Source organism: Neomonachus schauinslandi, chromosome 7, assembly GCF_002201575.2.
Source record: "Neomonachus schauinslandi chromosome 7, ASM220157v2, whole genome shotgun sequence".
NCBI classification, from domain to species: Eukaryota; Metazoa; Chordata; class Mammalia; order Carnivora; family Phocidae; genus Neomonachus; species Neomonachus schauinslandi.
In genome coordinates, this window is record NC_058409.1 from 58685664 (window position 1) to 58710717 (window position 25054).

The 25054-nt window shown below is 41.8% G+C and overlaps 1 protein-coding gene across 1 annotated transcript in view; it reads left to right on the plus strand.

The window, feature by feature from the left end:
- RASGRF2 (Ras protein specific guanine nucleotide releasing factor 2) overlaps nt 1-25054 on the plus strand; it is a 236367-nt gene that overhangs the window by 125404 nt on the left and 85909 nt on the right. Inside the window, exons 15-17 of the mRNA XM_021699693.1 lie at nt 509-897; nt 17373-17498; nt 20686-20775. Coding sequence (XP_021555368.1) covers nt 509-897; nt 17373-17498; nt 20686-20775 — 605 coding nt within the window. The remainder of the gene's footprint in view (nt 1-508; nt 898-17372; nt 17499-20685; nt 20776-25054) is intronic.

Consider the following 25054-nt stretch of genomic DNA (forward strand, 5'->3'; position numbering starts at 1 on the left):
ACTTACATGCCCTGCCTGTAGAAGGGGGTGGGTAGAGGTCACAGATAGTTCTCCATGGAAGAAGCTGAGAAGCCTAGAGTCCCCAAGTCATCTTTGCTTGCTCCATGATTATTTGGAAGCTAACTGTATTGTTTTAGGCTTTCCTTTTTTTTTTTTTTTTTTAAACAGTTGGTCTTTTCAAACTTTAACATGCATTAAGAATCACTCTGATTTAGCATGTCTGGAGTGGAGCCTGAGTTCTGCATTTCTGACAAGCTCCCTGGAGATACCAGTGCTACTGGTCTTTGGGCCACAGTTGAGTAAGCAAGGGATTAGACAAGGCCTAAAATGTGTCTGTATTCCTTCAGCAAGTATGTGGTATATAGGTGACATTTAAATGAAGGAAATCCAGCAACAGAAGTGTGATGATATTGTGGCCTTTTAATGTAGGGAGCATGTTCTGAATGATATCAAGGGAATCCTCTTTACTTAACTATCTTCTGTCGATGGCTTCTGTTCTTATTTTTAGATCATTAGAGTTGTTTTTTGCCACCAGCCAGAACAATAGAGGTGAACATTTGGTGGATGGCAAATCCCCACGCTTGTGTCGCAAATTCTCTTCCCCACCACCGCTGGCTGTGTCCAGGACGTCCTCCCCAGTGAGGGCCAGAAAGCTGTCCTTGACTTCTCCGTTGAACTCAAGGATAGGAGCGTTGGACCTGACTACCTGCTCAGCATCCAGCAGTCCTACCACCACCCACAGCCCTGCTGCATCCCCACCACCGCACCCTGGCAAAATACCGTTGGATCTTAGCAGAGGCCTTCCTTCTCCAGAACAAAGCCCGGGATCTATAGAGGAGCCTGTAGATAACCCCCGCGTGGATCTGTGTAACAAGCTAAAACGAAGTATTCAAAGAGGTATTATCCAGCTGCCACAGCCCGTGTTTGCTGGCCACCTGCTTCCCCACCATTCCTTCTGGAGCCCTAAATCCCTTTCTTTATAGCTTTCCTACTCCTGTGTAGAAAGTAGAATGAATACAATGGCTAGTTAGAAGAGGCAATGCCTGTAGGTCACTCTAGCCTGTGTGGGAAGGAGGGCAAAGTTAGCTGTCCTGGGGTCTTCTACAGTAAAAGGCTGATTGTAGTCAGCTGTGTATGGAAAGACAGCGTTATCTGAACGGTACTACTGGAAGGTTCTTCATGGAATTTGGTTAAGGCTGGTTGGTAACGAGCCTAACATGATACTTTGTGTAGAAGTAGGAGGTGGGCACCCTTTTCTGGGAACTTGGGCCTCAGAGCCTTCTCCTTCGGTGTCTGCCTTGAACACCAGTACTGCTTCCAGTCTCCTCTGCTGAGGATGACCCAGCCCAGAAGCATTAAGATGGCTTCTTAAGTTTAGTTACCAAGGCAGTGCTTCATACTACAACAGAGATAGAGTGAGAAAAATAAAATTCGAGACAGTGTTCATTGTCCATGACAGCCAAAATGGTTTTTTTTTAAAAAGGTGAATTAGATATGTTTTCCTGATTAAATTCTCTAATGACTTTCTGTGGCACTTAGATTAAAATCTGTTTTCCCTCACAAGGCCTTCAGATACTATGAGACTTGGATCTTGTCTCTCTCTCCAACCCCTGTTCCCATCAGGCTCCCTCATCCACAGGGATTTCCTTTTTGTGTCTCAGAAACAGCTCAACCATTTCTGCCTCAGGGCATTTGCACTTGTTCTTCCTCCTGCCTAGACATGTAAGTTCCATAAGATCAGCAACATTGTCTATCTTGTTCATCTGTGTACTCTCAGTGCCTTGGCCAGTGCCTGGCAGGTAGTTAATTTTTGTTAAATGAATGAGTCAAGCAAAACATTCAGTTAACTAACCAAGGATCCTGTGTTCTGTCACCTTACCTTTTGCAGTTCAGTACAATGTAGGGGTTAGAGGAGGTGACTTGTTGCTTTAGTGTTTTCTGTGGTGAAAATAAAAAAGGTTTCATAGCCAAATTAGCAAATAGCTTTTTTTTTTGTATGATAACTGATTTACTGATGACATAAAAAAAATTGGGTATTTAATCAAAGTGTCCCAAATTTCAAGAAGGATCACCCAGATGGAAGCATAGACCCTTGCTTCTCTACCTGCTTGAAACTTCTATATATTCCCTAGCTCAGATAATTTAAAAATAAGCCTCCTGAGTGAAGTACTTAATGGAATTTTAACTGGATGGTTGTCATCATCAAAAGTAGCACCCTTTTAAACAAGAAATTCTTTAAATTGACAAGTTAGCAACTAAGGAGGAGGGAAGGAGGAAGATAATTAAAAAGTCATTAGAACAACAAGCTTTAGTAGAATCATGATGGATTCTTCTCAGGAATAATGAGGCAGCACGCAAACTGATAAGTACATTTGGGGTTCCATCCAGCACCAGTGCCTGGGAACTAACTTAGGGAAGCTTATCACAGACCTGCCCCCTGGGGCAGGGTGCCCTGGGAAGTATAGGAACTTCCCAGAATCTGGGAAGGTCTGTTCCTTCCTTTAATTGGATTGCAGCAAATAGAAGTCTGGGGGTAAGTCTGGATTCTTGTGTTATTTTGAGTTAGGAGAGCTTTAGGAGTAAGCATGTCATGGCTTTGAGTTTAGTCTGAATTCATGTCGTGGTTCTAGAGGTCCTCAGTCAAGCTGCCCATTGCCCATCGTGGCTAATTCTTCCTCTTAACTTGTTACAGATTGTGACATTGCTCACCAAGTTCCCTAGTTCTGGTCTTCAATGCCCAAGCCCAGAGCGTGTAGCAGTGGTCCAGTGTTTGTCCTACTATCTAGGATGGAGATGCCGTTACTGGTAGGAATCCGTAGTTTTTTCCCCTCTTGAAGTTAGACTCAGGGAGACCAAGATAAATGAGAAAGAACTGGATTAAGCTCCAAATGAAGGACACTGACAAAGGCTCCTAGGGACTGGTCAGTGCAAATGTTGGACAGAGTTGCAATTACTGTGTTCTCAGCTCATGGCAGCTGGAGAGCTTGTCATGTGGCAGCATTGAGCATTTATGACTGGCGGCCAAAGGTGGAGAAAACCTATGAATAATGGTGTGGTAAAAATATTAGGTTCTCAGGGGCATCTGGGTGGTCAGTTGGTTGAGCGTCCAACTCTTGGCTTCTCAGCTCAGGTCGTGGTCTCCGGGTTATGAGATCAAGCCCTGTGTGACAGTCTGCTTCTCTCCCTCTCTTCTCCCTTTGCACCCCCCACATCCCCTGAGCTCGTGCGAACTCTCTCTCTCTCTCTCAAATAAATAAATAAATAATCTTAAAAAAAAAAATTAGGTTCTCTGCCACATTAGAAAAATAGTAGAAGGCTTAATGCCCCGATTTTCACTGGATTTCCCCCAAACAAATGATTTGCAGTTAGATTTTCAAGAGTTAGTTTATCCACATGGTTCATAAATTAGAAATGTCATTTTGCTGTTCCAGGTCATTGTTAAATGCAGAGCTGTTCTCACTCTGGTGATGGAGAAGTTCCAGGATTGTGTCAAGTGGGACCCATGGCACTTGATGAAGCACACTAGGGCCAACCTCTCCTCCAGAGATGGCAGCTCCTCTACCCTCTTTGTTTCTTATTCACATCCACTAATGTGCACCCCCTTATCGCTCACCAATTGCCCCCCAGTCCTTCCATGCCACTTCTTTGCTCCTGGCCACTTCTTTACATCATTCTTTCTTATCTTTTTTTCAAAATTTTATTTAAATTTTAGGTAGTTAACATACAGTTCAATATTGGTTTCAGGAATGGAATTCAGTGGTTCATCACTTGCATACAGCCTAACAGGTGCCCTCCTGAATGCCCATCACCCATCTAGCCCCTCCCCCACCTACCTCTCTCCATCAACCCTCACTTTGTTCTCTATCATTAAGAGTCTCTTATGGTTTGTTTCCCTCTCTCTTCCCCCCCTTCCCATATGTTCATCTGTTTTGTTTCTTAAATTCCACATATGAGTGAAATCATATGGTATTTGTCTTTCTCTGACTTATTTCGCTTAGCATAGTACATCTAGCTCCACCCACATTGTTGCAAATGGCAAGATTTCATTCTTTTTGATGACTGACTAATATTCCATTACACATGTATGCACGTGTGCACACACACACACACCATCTCTTCTTCATCCATTCATCAGTTCATCAGTTGATAGACATTTGGGCTCTTTCATATTAGCTTGGCTATTATTGATAATGCTGCTATAAACATCGGGGTGCATGTACCCCTTCAAATCTGTTTTTTTGTATCCTTTGGGTAAATATCTAGTAGTGCAATTGTTGGATCATAGGGTGGTTCTATTTTTAACTTTTTGAGGAAACTCCATACTGTCTTCCAGAGTGGCTACACCAGTTTGCATTCCCACCAACAGTGCAAGAGGGTTCCCCTTTCTCCACATCCTCACCAACATCTGTTGTTTCCTGTGTTGTTGAATTTAGCCACGCTGACAGATGTGAGGTGGTATCTTATCATGGTTTTGATTTGTATTTCCCTGATGATGAGTGATGTTGAGCATCTTTTCATGTGTCTGTTAGCCATCTGGATGTCTTCTTTGGAGAAATGTCTATTCATGTCTTCTGCCCATTTCTTAACTGGATTATTTGGTTTTTGGGTGTTGAGTTTGATAAGTTCTGTATAGATTTTGGATACTAACCCTTTATCAGGTATGTCATTTGCAAACATCTTTTCCCATTCTGTAGGCTACCTTTTAGTTTTGTTGATTATTTCCTTTGCTGCGCAGAAGCTTTTTATCTTGATGAAGTCCCAATAGTTCATTTTTGCTTTTGTTTTCCTCTGGTGACATGTCTAGTAAGAAGTTGCTACGGCTGAGGTCAAAGAGGTTGCTGCCTGTATTCTCCACTAGGATTTTGATGGTTTCTGGTCTCACATTTAGGTCTTTTATGCATTTTGAATTTATTTTTGTGTATGGTGTAACAAAATGGTCCAGTTTCATTCTTCTGCATGTTGCTATCCAGTTTTCCCATCATTTGTTGAAGAGACTTTTTTCCATTGGATATTCTTTCTTGCTTTGTTGAAGCTTTGTTGACCATAGAGTTGTGGGTCCCTTTCTGGGTTCTCTATTCTGTTCCATTGATTCAGATGTCTGTTTTTGTACCAGTACCATATAGCTTTGATGACTACAGCTTTGTAATATAGATTCGAGTCTGGAATCATGATTCCTCCAGCTTTGCTTTTCTTTTTCAGGGTTGCTTTGTCCATTTGGGGTCTTTTGTGGTTCCAGACAAATTTTAGGATTGTGTGTTCTAGCTCTGTGAAAAATGCTGGTGGTATTTTGACAGGGATTGCATTAAATGTGTAGATTGCTTTGGGTAGTATAGACATTTTAACAATGTTTATTCTTCTAATACATGAGCACCGAATGTTTTTCCATTTCTTTGTGTCCTCTTCAATTTCTTTCATAAGTGTTCTGTAGTTTCCAGAGCATAGATCTTCTACCTGTTTGGTTAGGTTTATTCCTAGGCATCTTATAGTTTTTGGTATAATTGTAAATGGGATTGATTCCTTGATTTTTTTTTCTGTTGCTTCATTATTGGTGTCTAGAATGAAACAGATTTCTGTACATTGATTTTCTTTTCTTTCTTTATTTTTAATCAATTAATTATTTTTTTGAGCAAGAGTAAGAATGTGTGATGGGAGAGGGAGGGGCAGAGAGAAAGGAAGAGAATATATTTTTTAAAGATTTTATTTATTTATTTAGAGAGTGCCAGCAGGGAGGGGGCAGAGAGACAGAGAGAAAGAGAGAATCCTAAGCAGACTCCACAGTGAGCACATTTCCTGACCCTGGGCTCAATTCCACTACCTTGAGATCACGACCTGAGCCTAAATCAAGAGTTGCACTCTTAACCAACTGAGCTAGGTGCCCCTGTACATTGATTTTATATCCTGCAACTTTGCTAAATTCATGTATCAGTTCTAGCAATTCTGTGGTGGAGTATTTCAGGTTTTCTACATAGAGTATCATGTTGTCTGCAAATAGTGAAAGTTTGACATTTTCCTTGCCTATTTGGATGCCTTTTATTTCTTTTTGTTGTCTGATTGCCAAGGCTAAGACTTCCACTACTATGTTAAATAGTAATGGTGAGAGTGGACTTCCCTGTTGTGTTCCTGACTGTAGAGGAAAAAGCTCTCGGTTTTTTCCCGTTGAGGATGAGGGTCTTTCATATATGGCCTGTATGATATTAACGTATGTTCCATCTATCCCTACTTTGTTGAGGGTTTTTATCAAGAATGGATGCTGTATTTTGTCAACTGCTTTTTTTTCCTGTGTCAGTTGAGAGGATCATATGGTTCTTATCCTTTCTTTTACTAATGTGGTGTATCACTTTGATTGATTTGTGAATATTGAACCACCCCTGTAGTCCAGGAATAAATCCCGCTTGATCAAAGTGAATAATTCTTTTAATGTACTGTTGGATTCAATTTGCTAGTCTCTTGTTGAGAATTTTTGCATCCATGTTCATCATGGTTATTGACTTGTAATTCTCCTTTTTAGTGGGGTCTTCGTCTGATTTTGGAATCAAGGTAATGCTGGCCTTATAGAATGAGTTTGGCAGTTTTCCTTCCATTTCTGTTTTTTGGAACAGTTTGAGAAGAATAGGTATTAACTCTTTATTATTTTTTTTAAATTTTATTATGTTATGTTAGTCACCATACAGTACATCATTGGTTTTTGATGTGGTGATCCACGATCCATTGTTTTCCTATAACACCCAGTGCTCCATGCAGTACATGCCCTCCTTAATACCTATCACCGGGCTAACCAGTCCCCCCTCCCCGTTCCTCTCTAAAACCCTGTTTGTTTCTCAGAGTCCATAGTCTCTCATCGTTCATCTCTCCCTCCAATTACCCCCCCCCCATTTTTCCCTTCCTTCTCCTAATGTCCTCCATGCTATTCCTTCTGTTCCACAAATAAGTGAAACCATATGATAATTGACTTTCTCTGCTTGACTTATTTCACTTAGCATAATCTCCTCCAGTCCCATCCATGTTGATGTAAAAGTTGGGTATTCATCTTTTCTGATGGCTGAGTAATATTCCATTGTATATATGAATCACATCTTCTTTATCCATTCATCTGTTGAAGGGCATCTCGGCTCTTTCCACAGTTTGGCTATTGAGGACATTGCTGCTATGAACATTGGGATGCATATGGCTCTTCTTTTCACTACATCTGTGTCTTTGGGGTAAATACCCAGTAGTGCAATTGGTGGGTCATAGGATAGCTCTATTTTTAAATTTTTGAGGAACCTCCACACTGTTTTCCAAAGTGGCTGTACCAGCTTGCATTCCCACCAACAGTGTAAGAGGGTTCCCCTTTCTCCACAACCTCTCCAACATTTGTTTCTTTCCCTGTCCATTTTTGCCATTCTAACTGGTGTAAGGTGGTATCTCAGTGTGGTTTTGATTTGGATTTCCCTGATGGCTAATGATGATGAACATCTTTTCATGTGTCTGTTAGCCATTTATATATCTTCTTCAGAGAAGTGTCTTTTCATATCTTCTGCCCACTTTTTGACTTGATTATTTGTTTTTTGGGTGTTGAGTTTGAGAAGTTCTTTATAGATCTTGGATACCAGCCCTTTACCTGTAGTGTCATTTGCAAATATCTTCTTCCATTCTGTGGGTTGCCTCTTTGTTTTGTTGACCGTTTCCTTTGCTGTGCAGAAGCTTTTTATCTTGATGAAGTCCCAAAAGTTCATTTTTGCTTTTGTTTCACTAGCTTTTGGAGATGTATCTTTTTTTTTTTTTTAAAGATTTTATTTATTTGACAGAGAGAGACACAGCGAGAGAGGGAACACAAGCAGGGGGAGTGGGAGAGGGAGAAGCAGGCTTCCCGCCGAGCAGGGAGCCCGATGCGGGGCTCGATCCCAGGACCCTGGGATCATGACCTGAGCCGAAGGCAGACGCTTAACGACTGAGCCACCCAGGCGCCCCTTGGAGATGTATCTTGAAAGAAGTTGCTGTGGGCGATGTCAAAGTGGTTACTGCCTATGTTCTCCTCTAGGATTTTGATGGATTCCTGTCTCACATTGAGGTCTTTCATCCACTTTGAGTTTATCTTTGTTAATGGTGTTAGAGAATGATCAAGTTTCATTCTTCTGCATGTGGCTGTCCAATTTTCCCAGCACCGTTTATTGAAGAGACTTTTTTCCATTGCATGTTTTTTCCTGCTTTGTCAAAGATTATTTGACCATAGAGTTGAGGGTCCATATCTGGGTTCTCTAGTCTGTTCCATTGGTCTATATGTCTGTTTTTGTGCCAGTACCATGCTGTCTTGGTGATCACAGCTTTGTAATATAGCTTGAAATCGGGCAACGTGATGCCCCCAGCTTTGTTTTTCTTTTTCAACATTTCCTTGGCGATTTGGGGTCTTTTCTGATTCCATACAAATTTTAGGATTGTTTGTTCCAGCGCTTTGAAAAATGTCATTGGAATTTTGATTGGGATGGCATTGAAGGTATAGATTGCTCTGGGTAGCATAGACATTTTAACAATGTTTATTCTTCCGATCCATTAGCATGGAATATTTTTCCATCTTTTTGTGTCTTCTTCAATTTCTTTCATGAGTGTTTTGTAGTTCCTAGAGTATAGATCCTTTACCTCTTTGGTTAGGTTTATTCCGAGGTATCTTACGGTTTTTGGTGCTATTGTAAATGGAATCGTTTCTCTAATTTCTCTTTCTACAGTTGCGTTGTTAGTGTATAAGAAAGCAACTGATTTCTGTGCATTGATTTTGTATCCTGCCACATTACTGAATTGCTATGAATTCTAGTAATTTAGGGGTGGAGTCTTTTGGGTTTTCCACATAAAGTATCATGTCATCTGCGAAAAGAGAGAGTTTGACTTCTTTGCCAATTTGAATACCTTTTATTTCTTTTTGTTGTCTGATTGCTGTTGCTAGGACTTCTAATACTATGTTGAACAATAGTGGCAAGAGTGGGCATCCTTGATGTGTTCCTGATCTTAAGGGAAAGGCTCTCAGCTTTTCCCCATTGAGGATGATATTTGCTGTGGGTTCTTCCATAGATGGATTTTATGAACTTGAGGAATGTTCCCTCTATCCCTATACTCTGAAGAGTTTTAATCAGGAAGGGATGTTGTATTTTGTCGAATGCTTTTTCTGCATCAATTGAGAGGACCATATGGTTCTTCTCCCTCCTCTTATTAATGTGTTCTATCACATTGATTGATTTGCGAATGTTGAACCACCCTTGCATCCCAGGGATAAATCCCACTTGGTCGTGGTGGATGATCCTTTTAATGTATTGTTGGATCCTATTAGCTAGGATTTTGTTGAGGATTTTGGAATCCATATTCATCAGGGATATCGATCTGAAATTCTCCTTTTTGATGGGGTCTTTGCCTGGTTTCAGGATTAAGGTAATGCTGGCCTCATAGAATGAGTTTGTAAGTTTTCCTTCTGTTTCTATTTTTTGAAACAGCTTCAGGAGAATAGCTATTATTTCTTCTTTGAATGTTTGGTAGAATTCCCTAGGGAATCCATCAGGCCCTGGACTCTTGTTTTTTGGGCGGTTTTTGATCACTGCTTCAATCTCGTTACTGGTTATTGGCTTATTCAGGTTGTCAATTTCTTCCTGTTTCAGTCTTGGCAGCTTATAGATTTCCAGGAAGGCCTCCATTTCATCCAGATTGCTCAGTTTATTGGCATATAGTTGTTGATAATAATTTCTCATAATTGTTTCTATTTCTTTGGTGTTAGTCGTGATCTCTCCCCTTTCATTCATAATTTTATTAATTTGGGTCCTTTCTCTTTCCTTTTGGATAAGTCTGGCCAGTGGTTTATTGATCTTATTAATTCTTTCAAAGAACCAACTTCTAGTTTCGTTGATCTGCTCTACTGTGTTTCTGGTTTCTAATTCATTAATCTCTGCTCTAATCTTAATTATTTCTCTTCTAATGTGTGGCTTAGGCATCGTTTGTTGCTTTTTCTCTAGTTCTTTAAGGTGTAGAGTTAATTGGTGAATTCGGGATTTTTCTATTTTTTTTGAGTGAGGCTTGGATGGCTATGTATTTCCCCCTTAGGACCGCCTTTGCAGTATCCCATAGGTTTTGGACCGATGTGTTTTCGTTCTCATTGATTTCCATGAATTGTTTAAGTTCTTCTTTGATTTCCTGGTTGACCCAAACATTCTTGAGCAGAGTGGTCTTTAGCTTCCAAGTGTTTGAATTTCTGCCAAATTTTTTCTTGTGATTGAGTTCCAGTTTTAAAGCATTGTGGTCTGAGAATATGCAGGGAATAATCTCAGTCTTTTGGTATCTGTTGAGACCTGATCTGTGACCCAGTATGTGGTCTATTCTGGAGAAAGTTCCATGTGCGCTCAAGAAGAATGAGTATTCTGCTGTTTTAGGGTGGAATGTTCTGTAAACATCTATGAGGTCCATCTGGTCCAGTGTATCATTCAAAGCTCTTGTTTCCTTGTTGATTTTTTGCTTAGATGATCTGTCCATTGCTGAGAGTGGAGTATTGAGGTCTGCTACAATTAACGTATTGTTATCAATATGACTCTTTATTTTGGTTAACAGTTGGCTTATGTAGATGGCTGCTCCCATGTTGGGGACATAGATATTTACAATTGTTAGATCTTCTTGTTGGATAGACCCTTTAAGAATGATATAGTGTCCTTCTGTGTCTCTAATTACAGACTTTAGTTTAAAATCTAATTTGTCTGATATAAGAATTGCTACCCCAGCTTTCTTTGGAGGTCCGCTGGCATGGAAGATGGATCTCCATCCCTTCACTTTCAGTCTGGATATATCTTTAGGTTCAAAACGAGTCTCTTGTAGACAGCATATGGATGGGTCCTATCTTTTTATCCAATCTGCAACCCTGTGCCGTTTTATGGGAGCATTTAGGCCGTTCACGTTGAGAGTGATTATTGAAAGATATGAATTAATTGTCATCATGTTGCCTGTGAAGACGTTGTTTTTATAGATTGTCCCTGTAAATTTCTGTTGTAGATCACTCTTGGGGTCTTTCTCCTTTTATAGAACCCCCCTTAATATTTCTTGCAGGGCCGGCTTAGTGGTCACATATTCTTTCAGTTTCTGCTGGTCGTGGAAGCTCTGCATCTCTCCTTCCATTCTAAATGAAAGCCTTGCCAGATAAAGTATTCTTGGCTGCATGTTCTTCTCATTTAGTACCCTGAATATGTCTTGTCAGGCCTTTCTGGCTTGCCAGGTCTCTGTGAATAGGTCTGAGGTTATTCTGATGTTCTTCCCTCTGTACGTAAGGAATCTCTTCCCCCTAACTGCCCTTAAGATGGTTTCCTTGGTTCTAAGATTTGCAAGTTTTACTATTACATGCCGGGGTGTTGGCCTGTTTTCCTTGATCTTGGGAGGGGTCCTCTCTGCCTCTAGAACTCGAATGTTTGTTTCATTCCCCAGATTAGGGAAGTTCTCAGCTACGATTTGCTCAAATACATCTTCTAGTCCTCTCTCTCTCTCCACTCCCTCCGGGATTCCAATTATTCTGACATTGGAACACTTCATGGTGTCACTTATTTCTCTGATTCTATTTTCATGGATTCTGAGTTGTTTTTCCCTGGCCTCCTCTTTTCCCTTTTTATCTATTGTATTGTCTTCCAGGTCACTTATTCGCTCTTCTGCCTCAGTTACCCTAGCTGTTAGATTATCTAGATTGATTTGGATCTCACTGATAGCATTTTTAAGTTCTGCCAATTCACCTTTCATTTCTGCCCTTAGAAATGTTGCCATTAATTGATTTCTCCATTCTAGCCATTGTCTTCACAATTGCTAGCCTGAATTCTATCTCCGACATCTTGGTTATATCTGCATCCATTTGTAAATCTGCAGCATAAGTCATAATCTCTGAGTCTTTTCTATTTTGGGGGCTCCTCCTCCTAGTCATTCTGTTGATGGGTGTTTGAGGGAATGTATAGAGTCCAAATTATTGACCAGAACCCAAGCAAGATGCACCTGTTTTCTTGGGACCTTAGGGTTGCTGGCTTCTTGTTTTCCCAGCCTGTCTTCTGCGGGAGGGGCCTGCCGTGCTGTTACTCAGGCAACCCTGTTTGGGCGGAGTTGCCCTGCGGGGGATGGACTCAGTGGGAATCAGTTTTGGGGGCTTTTGTTCTCTGGCGCCTTTCCCTCGTGGCTTTCCGCGTCTATTCCATGAGTCAGAGCAGAAGAGACCATTTCCAACCCTCTGCCTCAGAGCAGAGAGATCGCAGTCCGTTCTTCAGTGAGCTCTCCAGGCCACGCCATCTCCGTTTCTGTCCGTGCTGGTATAAACTGCAGCAGCCTGTGTTGTGCGCCCCTCCGCAGCGCTCCCAGTCCTGCCTCCAGGTCAGGGCACGTCTCTGCCCTTTGTGCTTCTAAAACCACCAGCCGCCCCCAGTTCGCACGCATGACCCCGTCACTCTGGGTTTCCCTCCCGGGGACTGCAGTTCGCAGGCACGACCCCACCGCTCCGAGTTTCTGTCCCGGGGGCTGCCCTAGAGTCCTTTCCCCGCCGCTACTGGTCTGCGAGTCTGTGCCCCGTCCCCAGCCCGCGAGGCTGTCGCTCACTGGAGGTGTAGGATCCCCATGGCCAGGCACCCTCCCGCTGCCGTTTATCCTCCGATATCTGCCCGCGGAATCACGTCTCCCCACTTTGTACCTCAAAACCAACTGCCTGCGATATTCTGTTTGTAGATATCCAGCTCAATTCCGGGGACCAGCTGAAATAGGGTCCCCTACTCCTCCGCCATCTTCCCCCCTTACTCTGGTATTAACTCTTTAAATGTCTGGTAGAATTCCCCTGGGAAGCCATCTGGCCCTGGACTCTTGTTTGTTAGGAGATTTTTGATTACTGATTCAATTTCTTTGCTGGTTATGGGTCTGTTCAGGTTTTCTGTTTCTTCCTATTTCAGCTTTGGTAGTTTGTATGTCTCTAGGAATTTGTCCATTTCTTTCAGATTACCCAGTTTGCTGGCATATAATTTTTCATAATATTCTCTTATAATTGTTTGTATTTCTGTGGTATTAGTTGTGATCGCTTCTCTTTCATTCCTGATTTTATTTATTTGGGTCCTTTCTCTTTTCTTTTTGATAAGTCTGGCTAGGGGTGTATCAATTTTATTAATTCTCTCAAAGAACCAGCTCTCAGTTTTGTTAATCTGTTCTACTGTTTTTTTTTTTTTTTTTTTTTGGTTTTTTTTTTTTTTTTTCTTCTTTATTTTTTTTTTTTTCCCTTCTGCTGGCTTTAGGTTTTTTTTGCTGTTTTTTTTTTCTAGCTCCTTCAGGGAGTGTATTTGAGACTTTCTTGCTTCTTGAGGTCGGCCTGTATTGCATTACAATTCCTTCTTAGGACTGCCTTTGCTGTATCTCAAAGGTTTGGGACTGTTGTGTTTTCATTTTCATTTGCTCCCATGTACTTTTTTATTTCTTCCTTAATTTCCTAATTACCCCATTCATTCTTTACTAGGATGTTCTTTAACCTCCATGTATTTGTGGTCTTTCCAAATTTTACTTGTGGTTGACTTCAAGTTTCAGTGTTGTGGTCTGAAAATATGCATGCTATGATCTCAGTCTTTTTGTACATGTTGAGGGCTGATTTGTGACCCAGTGTGTAATCTATTTTGGAGAATGTTCCATGTGCACTCAAAAAGAATGTCTATTCTGCTGCTTTAGGATGAAATGCTCTGAATATATCTGTTAAGTACATCTGGTCCAGTGTGTTGTTCAAAACCATTGTTACCTTGTTGATCTCCTGCTTAAATGATCTGTCCATTGCTATAAGTAGGGTGTTAAAGTCCCCTACTATTATTGTATTATTATCAATGAGTTTCTTTATATTTGTTATTAATTGATTCATATACTTAGATGCTCCCAAGTTGGGGGCATAAATATTTAGGTCTTCTTGATGGACAGACCCCTTAATTATTATATAATGCCCTTCTTCATCTCTTGTTACAGTCTTTGGTTTAAAATCGAGTTTGTCTGATATAAATATGGCTGCTCTGATTTTCTTTCAATGTCCATTAGCATGATCGATGGTTCTCCATCCCCTTTACATCTTTATTTCTTTTCCCTTTCTGTAGCTGTATTCTGATTACTTTTAATGTATTTACTTCCCATCTTGTTCCTACCTGTTCCTAACAAGTAGTTAAAGTGGTAGTTCAAACAGGAACATGGTACAGCTGGATTAAAAATAAAATGAATAAGGAAATCAGGCAATGAAGAAAAACTGTATGAGGCCAAGGTATGGTTAGTGAACAGAGAACACAACACTGTATGGTCTTCTGCAGTTCCTAGAGTCGCCCTCGTTTGGGTTCTGAAAATGATCAATTATGTGATTCATATTGAAACCTAAGAATAGACTGGTGTACAGGGACATCTTTTCTTCCTACTGGAACTTGAGAACAATTGATCCTGTGGATTCCCATAAAGGAAATGCTGTGAGTAGAAAGCTTAGAATTAACACTGGAGATCAGGGAGCTCTGTGGCATTTTTCTGAAGAGGTGTAACAAAGGAATCATAGATTTTTCTTTTATTTTGCATTGGTAAATGAGCAATATAGTCAGTCATAAACAGGCCTAAGAAAGTCATGGATAAAACACTTCAGTGTCAGTCTGACAGGTTCAGCGTGGTGTGTGTGTGTGTGTGTGTACACGATGTCTGTAGGAGCCAAGAGTGCTGCTGTGTCTAGTCTTGAAAATTCTAATCGGCAAGGAAAAGGGAGACACTGATCTGTCTTTAATTTGAAAGATGTTTGCATGTGTTTTGCATAATGTTAACACTTAAAACAGTTGGCAAACTTGAATAAGAATTCTGTGCCAATAGTTTATACATTTTTGGCTTTTCACTTCAGGATACAACTTTGTACAACCTCATTGCGTAATACCAGCTTCATCCATTCGGTCCCTACTGAGGCCATAGGTCTCTCTCACTGCTGATCAGCTAGACATTTCAGGGCACACTGTGTGGAAAATGCTAGTGACCTTTGTCCAGTTTTATTGTCATTGCAGTGCTAATGCTAGCCTTGCAATATTTCCTGGCAAGAAAACTTCAAATGATATAAAGGGGAAGAAGAGAAATAGGAACTATGCCTCAAAGTGAGCAAAACGATGAACCTCGAAGGGAAACGAATGCACTTTATTCCCCCACCCTACCCCTCCACCTCGATCTGCCCCAGGCTCACCTGTTACTCATTAGTGCCCTCCTTTCTTCCTTCTTCCACCTTGGATCTTCTTTAGAAGTGCATATCTCAGCCCAGCTTACATCTGTATTCCACCCGAAGGTGGGATCTCCACAAAAATCCAGCCAGTGGCGGGCAAGGAAGGGAAGGCACAGGACCGCCCCCTGTGTTGGGGCCTCTCACCCGCCAGTGTGCACTCGGGTCACGGCTGTGCAACCCAGCCGAAATGTTGCTGCACGGCCCACATCACTGGTGTCTGTTTCTGTGTGCTTAGCTTGAAAATTGCCTGCCGTGGGCTGAAAGTGCTCCCAATTTTAGCATTTGTTTTGAGCCCACATCTGCCTACTCGTCCTGAAAGCAAAGCTGTTTGCATGGAACTTGATTGAAAGTGAACATGCCAGAAGGAAATGCTGCTTTTCCCCCATCCTGCTGGCATGGTTTCTTCTCTCTGTAGCTGCCTGTTTGCTTACAGTGTTATTCTTTGCTTTCCTGTTCTTTCGGGGGATATTCAGGGCCTGACCATCTCTCTCACTGGGAAGTTTTTCGGGTTCAGTATAATTGCTGACGAAATGATTTTTTCATTTGCCTCAGAGGACTGAATGGTTGAATCAGCCCAAGGACATGTATTTGGTATTCTGCTTGCTCTTGCAGAGCAGATGCCTTCCATTACAGAATTTTGAGGGAGTTATTTAGAAAATAATAAAACTAACAGCTAAGCATGGATTTTTTTGTCTGTATCCTGCATCGTTGCCAACTTTACTGTAATTATGTCATTCGGGGAAAGCGCCTAACCATTTCCCTTCCCTGGCCCCTTTGTATTGCAAAAGAGCCGAATTGTGGCCTTATTTCCAAGGAAGTAAATCAATTGTGGCCATATTTCCAAGGAAGTAAATCACATGCAAGAAGTCATCAGGGATTTTAGAAGGGTTTATTGAGTAAAATCTTGAATGGAATGGCAAAGGGAGCCACGCTGAGAACAATCCTGCCGATAGGGGTCATGGAAAGTTAGTGGAGGTGACAGCGCTGTTATGGGTTAATGAAAAGCCCTAGGAAAAAGAAGTACAAGAGTCGCTGGAAATTTATGACTTTTTGGTTGTGCTTTTCCGTGAAAGAACATATGCATAGTTGTAGTTTTACCTGGTTAATAAGCCAGGGCGAGTGGTACAGAAACATCATCAGTAATAGCCTAATGGGACCCTAGAATGATGTGTCTTTTATTCATGGGACCTTAGCTACAGTGGAAAGGCTCAAATGATCTTAAACTTTCCCCATAGTTCGTTCTAAAAATTTCCACTTGCCTCCTGCTGATCTGTAGCTTTAGATCAGGGCTATCCAATAGAACTTTCTGGGCGGATGGAAATGCTCTATATCTCCACCATCCTGTACCGTAGCCACCAGCCACATTCGGTACTGAGCACTTGAAATATGGCTAGTGCAAGTAAGGAACTGAAATAGTAATTTGACTTTAGTTAATTTTAATTTAAATTTACCTAGTCACATTTGGCTAATGCTACCATTTTGGATAGGGCAGCTGTAGATCCTTAGGAGTCCCCAGAGCTTCTGGGGGGCGGGGGTGGACACTGGTAGAGATTCAAACTTCAGTTGGTGTAAGGGGGTAACCCAAGCAAACAATTAGTCAAGTCCCAATTTTGATCCCAGTCTGATTTACAATCTGGAAATGTCCCTCTTCCCCACAGCACATACCCTGTTCTTTTGAACATCTGCTGTTGTATTGGGCAGAAAAGGACTGGGTATGGTTAGCCAGGCTCAGTAGGGTCAGTGAGACAAGGATAAAGAAGACACTGCATTGAGATTCAGCAACATTAGCACTCTGCTAGGAGGCATCACTTGATTTCATATTAAAGCCCTTTAAAAATGTAGACTAGGGCGCCTGGGTGGCTCAGTTGGTTAAGCGACTGCCTTCGGCTCAGGTCATGATCCTGGAGTCCCGGGATCGAGTCCAGCGTCGGACTCCCTGCTCGGCAGGGAGTCTGCTTCTCCCTCTGACCCTCCTCCCTCTCATGCTTTCTGTCTCCCATTCTCTCTCAGATAAATAAATAAAATCTTTAAAAAAAAAATGTAGACTAATCTGGAAGTCTGTTATCCATAATAAACCTCTGTGTTTCTGTGCATACTACTGATAAGAAGGTCTTGAATTCATGGCTGGGTTGTTAAAATTCCCGATGTTTCCCAGCAGCTGTCCTAGAGTCTGCACCCGTGGACCGAGCAGGAGTGGAAAGCTCCCCGGTGGCGGACACCACGGACCTTTCACCTTGCCGGTCACCCTCCACTCCTCAGCACCTCCGTTATCGTCAGCCTGTAGGTAAGCTCAGAAGGAGCCGTGGAAACATAAACGCAAAAGGTAGTTCCTAGCTTTGGAATCTTTCTTTTGCCTGTTGTACTCCCAAAATATTTTTTGGTCTCAGTTGCTAAACTTGTTGGAAGGAAACAATGTTACTATCAAGTAGTGGAGAAATGAATGATTAGAGAATATGTCATTAGTGTAACTAATGCTGATTTGCCCCATCATTGCAATGCGCTCTGTGGAGTAACGTGAATCAAGAGGCTTGTCCTCAGAGGATGGCTGGTTGAAGAATCTCAGTGCTGCCTTTACCAAAATGTTCCTGGGCTCTGATACCTTGTCGTGAATCCCAATGCAGTCTGTATTAAATAGGCTCATCTGGGACACCACAATTTTGGGGGGACCTTATTAAGAAGAACACTATTTCACCTAAAATAAGGTCCAGTTGGATTAATACCCATTAGTGCAATTGCCGGGTCGTAGGGTAGTTCTATTTCTAACTTTTTGAGGAAACTCCATACTGTTTTCCACAGTGGCTACACCGGTTTGCATCCCCATCAACAGTGTAAGAGGGATCCCATTTCTCCGCATCCTCACCACCATGTGATTTCACTCATATGTGGAATCTAAGAAACAAAACATGAACATAGGGCAAGGGAAGGAAAAATAAAATAAGCTGAAAACAGAGAGGGAGACTCTTAATTTTAGGAAACAAACTGAGGGTTGCTGGAGGGGAGGTGGGGGGTTGGGGTAATTGGATGATGGGCATTGAGGAGGACACTTGATGTAATGCGCACTGGGTGTTATATGAAACTGATGAATCACTAAATTCTACCCCTGAAACTAACACAGTATATGTTAACTAAATTGAATTTAAATAAGGAATTTAAAATAAAATAAGGTCTAGTTGCATGGGACCCCAATTATCATTATTGTTCATGTGGCAGAAACTGGTGTATTTTCTATAGTTATGAAAATTATAAAGCATTACCCATAATTTGTTTTAGAACATACCAAATATCCTCTAATTGGAGGGAAAACCATCAGACCAAAAGGTAGAAATCTTTTATCTCCCCACTGTTCAAATAAAAAAATTCAAATAATAGTTGTTTTTTGAAACATTTTTACAGTGGTTTGCAATTAGGGTCTGCATTCAGATAACGTTTTCCTACTAGGAATTACAGACTTTAAACACTTTTTAAACCTTAGAAATATTTAAAAACAAATTAAACGGATGTGTTGTTAATCCTTACATTTTTCTTTACTAATCAAAAACAAAAAAACACAGCAGTTGTTTTTGAAATGTTTCCTTTTTTCTCCTCAAGCTAGAAAACTATTCAGATGTGAAACCAGATTCACCCCAGGTAATCCAAGTAAAATGTAAACATTTTTTGACTTTCATACTCCTGCTTTAAGTAGAACAGTTTAGCAAAAGGCTCCAAATGGCCATTTCATTTGTAGCCTTGGTCATGTGGTAGAAGTTGTTGTCATTGGGATCAACTCCAAGAGAAGCTAACCTGGGTCAGGCTGTTGTTAGAAAACTCACCCAGATGGATATCAGCCCTTGGGGAGTGGACCAATTTCTGGCTCCTGATCAATCACAGATCTCCCTGACGTTTGGATGGTTCTGGTAAATGAAAGTGGCAAGCAGGACTCCCCTGGCTTGTTACAGGGTCTGCTTTGGGGTTAGCCAGATCTCTCTACTACTCTTAGAGCTTTGGTCAGTCCAGGCCTTGGCAACTTCCTTGACCATTGCCACATGGGACAGACCCCCTCTTGAGTTCATGGTAACCTGGAAGAGTTTGGGGTCAAAGCCTATGGAAGCAAAGCTCTACCAAGGTGAGAAATAAATACTATTCACTTGATCACTATTATCAGGGGTCTGCTTTATAGTCTTTTTTCATATATTTATATTCATATATAAAATTTTTAAATTTATATAAGCATTATTTGGAAATCCTCATCCTGTTTGTGAATTAAGTCCTTTGTTTCTTCTCTGATGTGACTACATCCCAGAGACATAGGAGCATGGGAAGGAAGCTGAAATCTGTGACAAAACGGAGGATCCAAATGGGGACAGTGTCACACATTTTCTTGCCATTTAGCTGAAATTTTGCCTGTTCATCTGTCTACTCGCCACCTCGTTCCACAAATATTTAAAGGCTACTGCTAGAGGAGAGGGTAGAGCTGTTCTGTGCTTTCTACTTGCGTGTATTAAGCAGCTCTTTGCCTTGCCTCATATTTATTTATTTTAAGCATGACTAGATCACTTTAGGGGCAAACTGATAAAAACCCTTCAGGTCAGAATCACAGTGAGTTATTTTCACTAAAAGCCTGAATGAGGAAAAAAGTGAGGTTGACATCAGTATTATCAGATGCTGTGTATAAAATGTCTGAGGAGAGAAGGGGCTGCAAAAGGGTGCTGAGAGCATCCTTTTGATTTTAGAATGCATCCTCACTTTAGAGGTGTTTTGAGCAGAAAATTCTATCGGTAGTATGATGTAGGAAATTTTTTAAAAACTTTTTTATATTGAGATATAATTCAAATATCATAAAGTTCACCCTTCTCAAGTATACAGTTCAGTGGCTTTTATATGTTCACAAGATCGGGCAGCCATCACCACTGTCTCACTCCAGAGCATCTTTATTACCCCAAAAAGAAACCTTGTGCCCATTAGCAGTCACCCCCCCATTCCCACCCCCACCCCCCGACCCCCAGCCTCTGGCAACTACCAATCTACTTTCTGTCTCTGGGAATTTACCTCTCCCAGACATTTCATATGCATAGACTCATACAATACATGCCTTTTTGTGATTGACTTCTTTCGCTTAGCATAATGTTGTCACGGATCATTCATGTTGTAGTAGGTATCATCCTTCATTCCTTTTTGTGGCTAAATAATATTCCCTTGTATCGCTCTACCACATCTGGTTTATCCATTCCATGGTTGATGGACATTTGGGTGTTTGTACTTTTTCGGTTGTTGTGAGTAATGCTGCTAGGGATATTCACGTACTAGTTTTCGCGTGGATATGCTTTCAGTTCTCTTGGGTTTGCACTTAGAGTGGAATTACTGATGTTTAACAAGGACAGTACAGGGTGTCTGGCCCAACCCTTCATTTAGTGCAGGAATGAAAATGAGAACTTTCATTACAGAATATTACCCGTCTGCCTCACCATGCCATTTCCATTCTTCTGCATAACCAGGACAGACGGCCGACAACTCCCACTGCTCTGTTTCGCCGGCGTCTGCTTTTGCCATTGCCACGGCAGCAGCAGGACACGGAAGTCCACCAGGTGAGTGGGGCTGAGCGGCCACATGCAACTGACGGGAATGTATACTAAATCAGTGGCGCTTGCCTGCCGGTGTCGGTGAGATACTGGGCAGCTCACTAAGAAGGCAGATTCCCAGCTCCCATTCTAAGTCAGCGTGTCGGACGGCCTTTGATTTACTTATTTATTTATGTACTAACTTATTTTTAATTTTGTTATTTGAGTATAGTTGACACACAATTTGACACTAGTTCTGGGTGTGCAGCCGAGTGATTCAACATCTCTGTACGTTATGCTGTGCTCACCACAAATGTAGCTACCACATTATTGACTATATTCCCTACGCCGTGCCTTTTATCCCCCTGACTTATTCATTTCATAGCCAGAAGCCTGTATCTCCCACTGTCCTTCACCCATACACTGTCTCTTAATAAGCGCCTTCAGGTGAGTTTTATACTGGTGTTGTGTGGGTGATACTTTGAAGAACTTCTGTATCACAGGAGGATGTGATATTTCTCCCGTGTTGTTTTATGGAGTTCTCTAACCTTTTTAGCCAAATTACCAGGAACAAGTGTTTCCTTCATAATTGAGTAAAATGGTAAAAGCATATACAAGGCGGTCGGGAAGGCTTGTGGAGGGAAGGAGGGTGGAGGGACTATTGCTTAACAAATCTGTATGTGGTTTAAACAGCTTTGTTGCTGTGGGGGTCTTCACCTAAACTAACCCCGTGAGTTCTGATCATCACGCTTTGTAGAACCATGAGTGAGGGTGTATTTTGTCAATTAGCCATTGTTCACCTACCACAAAAGAGTCCATTTCCAAAGCCTATGAACCTGTATTCAACAATAGTAAGTAGTAAGTACTATCTGTGTGAATTCTTTCTAAATTGAAGTAAGAACAAACAGAGATGTTCTATAATGAACATGAACTACCATAGGAATTATACATACATATGTATGTATCCCATCTGAGTGGAAATCTTTGCAGATTAACCACATTCCACCTCCAGTATTTTGTCACATGTGATGCATTGGACGTAGTCAGGAAATTGGGGTATATTTGCTCTAACTGTTCTCAAAACCTTCCCCCCAAATTCCCACCAACATAACACAAAACAGCCTATAACGGTAATAGCATTGATGTCTTGTCAATCCATTTGACTTCTGGTGTCGACTCCATTCATAATAATGAACATCTCTTTGGTGAAATGATGAAGGAGTCTTCACTCCTCTCTCAGCAGAATTGGCTACCAGCTGCGATTTGTTGAGGTCCTCTCCTCCTGTCTTTCGTTCTCAGAAGCTAGTCCATATTTGGAAAAAGTAACGTACAGAACTTCCTCATAGGTTTTATCATTTAAATATCGTTCATGAGGAAAGGGAGTTTTTATGTTAATTCTCCATGAGCCTATTTACGCATTTGCTGGAGGCTGGGGAGGGGGAAGGTCCTTCTTTTTCACCTGGGATTGCAGCAAAGTTCTGATGAGCTTTACAGAAGGGCATCTGACTTAGGCTTGTGCGTGCATAATGGGCCAGAGGATAAAAGAACCAAAACAGCCAAGTCTTCCGCACCATTGGAACACTGCCATTTCTGCTGCCTTTCTTCTTACTTCTCCCCTGCTACTGAAATACCTTAGGAAGAAGGCTCCCTTCAGTGAGCCAGCTGAGGAGGGGTGGATGGTGATTGCCCATAGCCAGTGCGGCGAGGGAGGGTCGCCTGATCCTGAATGAGCGCACTGCTTTTTTATGACCATGCTGCTGGTGTTGCCTGGAATGTGGTCTGGTGCCACCTGATTCCATTTTAGAAGTCAGGGAAATAAGGGATTGGATTTGGCGGTGGCTGTGGCCCTGCGGTAAGGGTGGCAGGTTGCACATGGGTCAGTTGCAGTGGCTAGTGGCGGTAAGAAAGGGGGTTTATTTTGGAGTGGGGGCCAGTATATTCCTGGCCGTATGGTGTGCAGATTGGGCTTCCATGTTTCAGGCTTTCTTCAGGTTCCCTCCTGCTTTAATCCTCTCCCACTCCTACCCCCATCTAAATACACAGGAGTCTGGCAGCTCTGGGTTAGACTGGTCAATTAATGAGTATGTTTTCAAATATTCACTCCAGGCATTTGCATGTTAAGCCATTTCTCTTTAATTATTGCTTGGAAGGCTTTGCTACTTCATTAAAAGGAACTTAAAATTTAGCAAGAAAGTGGACAAAGTTTTCTTTGTAAAGACCCCAGACAGGTTGCACTTGCTTGGCCCTGAGGGCAGAGAAAGCTGATTTTATTTGTGGAAGGTGGCCTGGGGATGCACTCTCCAGGGTCTGGGCCTGCCTAATTTCCACACACACTGGAAAAGCCTGGGTTTTCCCCCCCACTGGTTTCTTTTAGGACCTAGATGCCAGCCCTTTCCAAAGATAGGCAGGTCTCTCCTTCCATATCATGTTCCCTTTGCCTCTATTGGCGGTTCCTCATTGGAGATGAAGGAAGGCCTAATTCTGTGGGTCTATTTGCAACCCTAAAGCAATCCTTGTTAACTTCACATTATGAAGATTTAACAGTGTATTTAGTACTTGCCTTCTGATTGGCAGCCAAGTTAGATTGGGCCCACTTATATAGTAAGATCCAGAATTTGGGGGCCTAACACTTACATAATTGCCTCAAAGAAAAAAAATACAAAATCACAAATATAAACCTTTAGGATAGCTCCCAGGGCTTTGGAAGAAGCCCATACACAGTGAGAGGCTCTGAAGCTTAAGTGTCATTGGCTTCCTACTAAATAAGCTTCTGAGTCCAGTCCGGATCATTCTTGGAATTGCAGTAGCTATGGGAAATTTTGTTAGTTGGAGAGTGGGGGGTGGGACCAGTCATCATCATCAGTCAATCAAGTGCCCTTTCCTGTAGTGGAGCTTTAACTCTATACAAGACCGAGATGAAGGATGATTAGCAAGGTCTTGTGTGTCACTACACTGGTTGCAATGCATTTTTAGGCATCTGCTCAAATTTAGAAGCTCTGCATTAAAGTAGAAATTAAAATGTTTGCATTTCAGAGGGTTGCTGATACAGGGAATCTGCAGGTGCAGTTTGGATATAGTTGTGATACGAATAGAAATGCACATCCAGTGAATACACGTATCAGGGCACATCGTGATGCTTACTACACACCTGAAGCCCTAGGGTTAATTATAGAGCTTATGAAATCATCTAAAGTGAAATATGAAAGTGTGAGGTGGGTTATTTGTATAAGACTAGAAATAATGGCAGGAGGTTGTACAAGCAAGATGATATGTTTTACCATTCTCTATGCAAGTCAAGGTAAATTAACAAAATAGTGGAATGGTCTAATGTACTTATGGGAAAGTTCATGGCACAGTTACAATTGCTTAGAGAAATAGTGAGTTCTTTCCTGGTAATTACTTGGTACTTGTAAAGTAGATAATTCATAATCTGTTTTCTTTTCTGCCAAACCACTCAAGCCTGTGTAGTCAATAATAGATCCGAACTTGGTGTGAATTTGGCTTGGGCCAGTTTTTAAAAATCATGGTACCTGGCCCCATCCCCAGAAATTCTGACTTGATTGGTCTGGGTACATCCTGGGCATCAGCATTTTTTAAATTTCCCCAGGTCGTCCTAGTGGGGAGCCATGCTGGGGAACTGCTGGACTCTGGAGGGAGGTGTGTTTGTTCTTTCTCTGGTTGCAGCATTCCCAATTTATCTCATGGAAGCTCTGACCCCCCTGGAGTACATTATTTTCTCTTTGGATAAGACAGGAGTGGGAGGGATGCTCTTCCCCAAGCTGGGTAAGGCTTAGGCAGTCTTTTCCCCTGCAGAGTAGACCTTTTTACAGAGAAGGCTCTGGGCATATTTCACAACGGTGCTCTTCCCCCTTCCCTGCAAGAGCCAGAAATATTGTGGGGACCCCCTACGAAGGCAGCCCTCAGCAGTTTTCACGGTAATGCTGGTCCACACGCAGCCTCTAGCAGTTGGTCAAAATGACCATTCAAGGTTGCTGCCAGTTCCTGGCTCCAGCAACTTCTGCTCCCGATAAGCAGATATCAGCTGTGTCTCTCAGGATGCACCGGTCCCTCCAGATTTGGGGTTGGTCATTTGTCCTGCAACCTCAATTTTCTGATGTGTCCAAGAAAAGTCATTGATTGTCCACCTTTTATTTGTTGTAAAGACAAATGTGTCAGCTTCTAAGTTCTTTACATGTCAGAGCTGAAATTGGAAGTCTCCCTCGGAATTTTTATAGTGATTCTATTGATTCCGTAGGTCAATTTGGGGAGAATTGTCAATCTTAACAATATTTAGTCTTTTAATCTA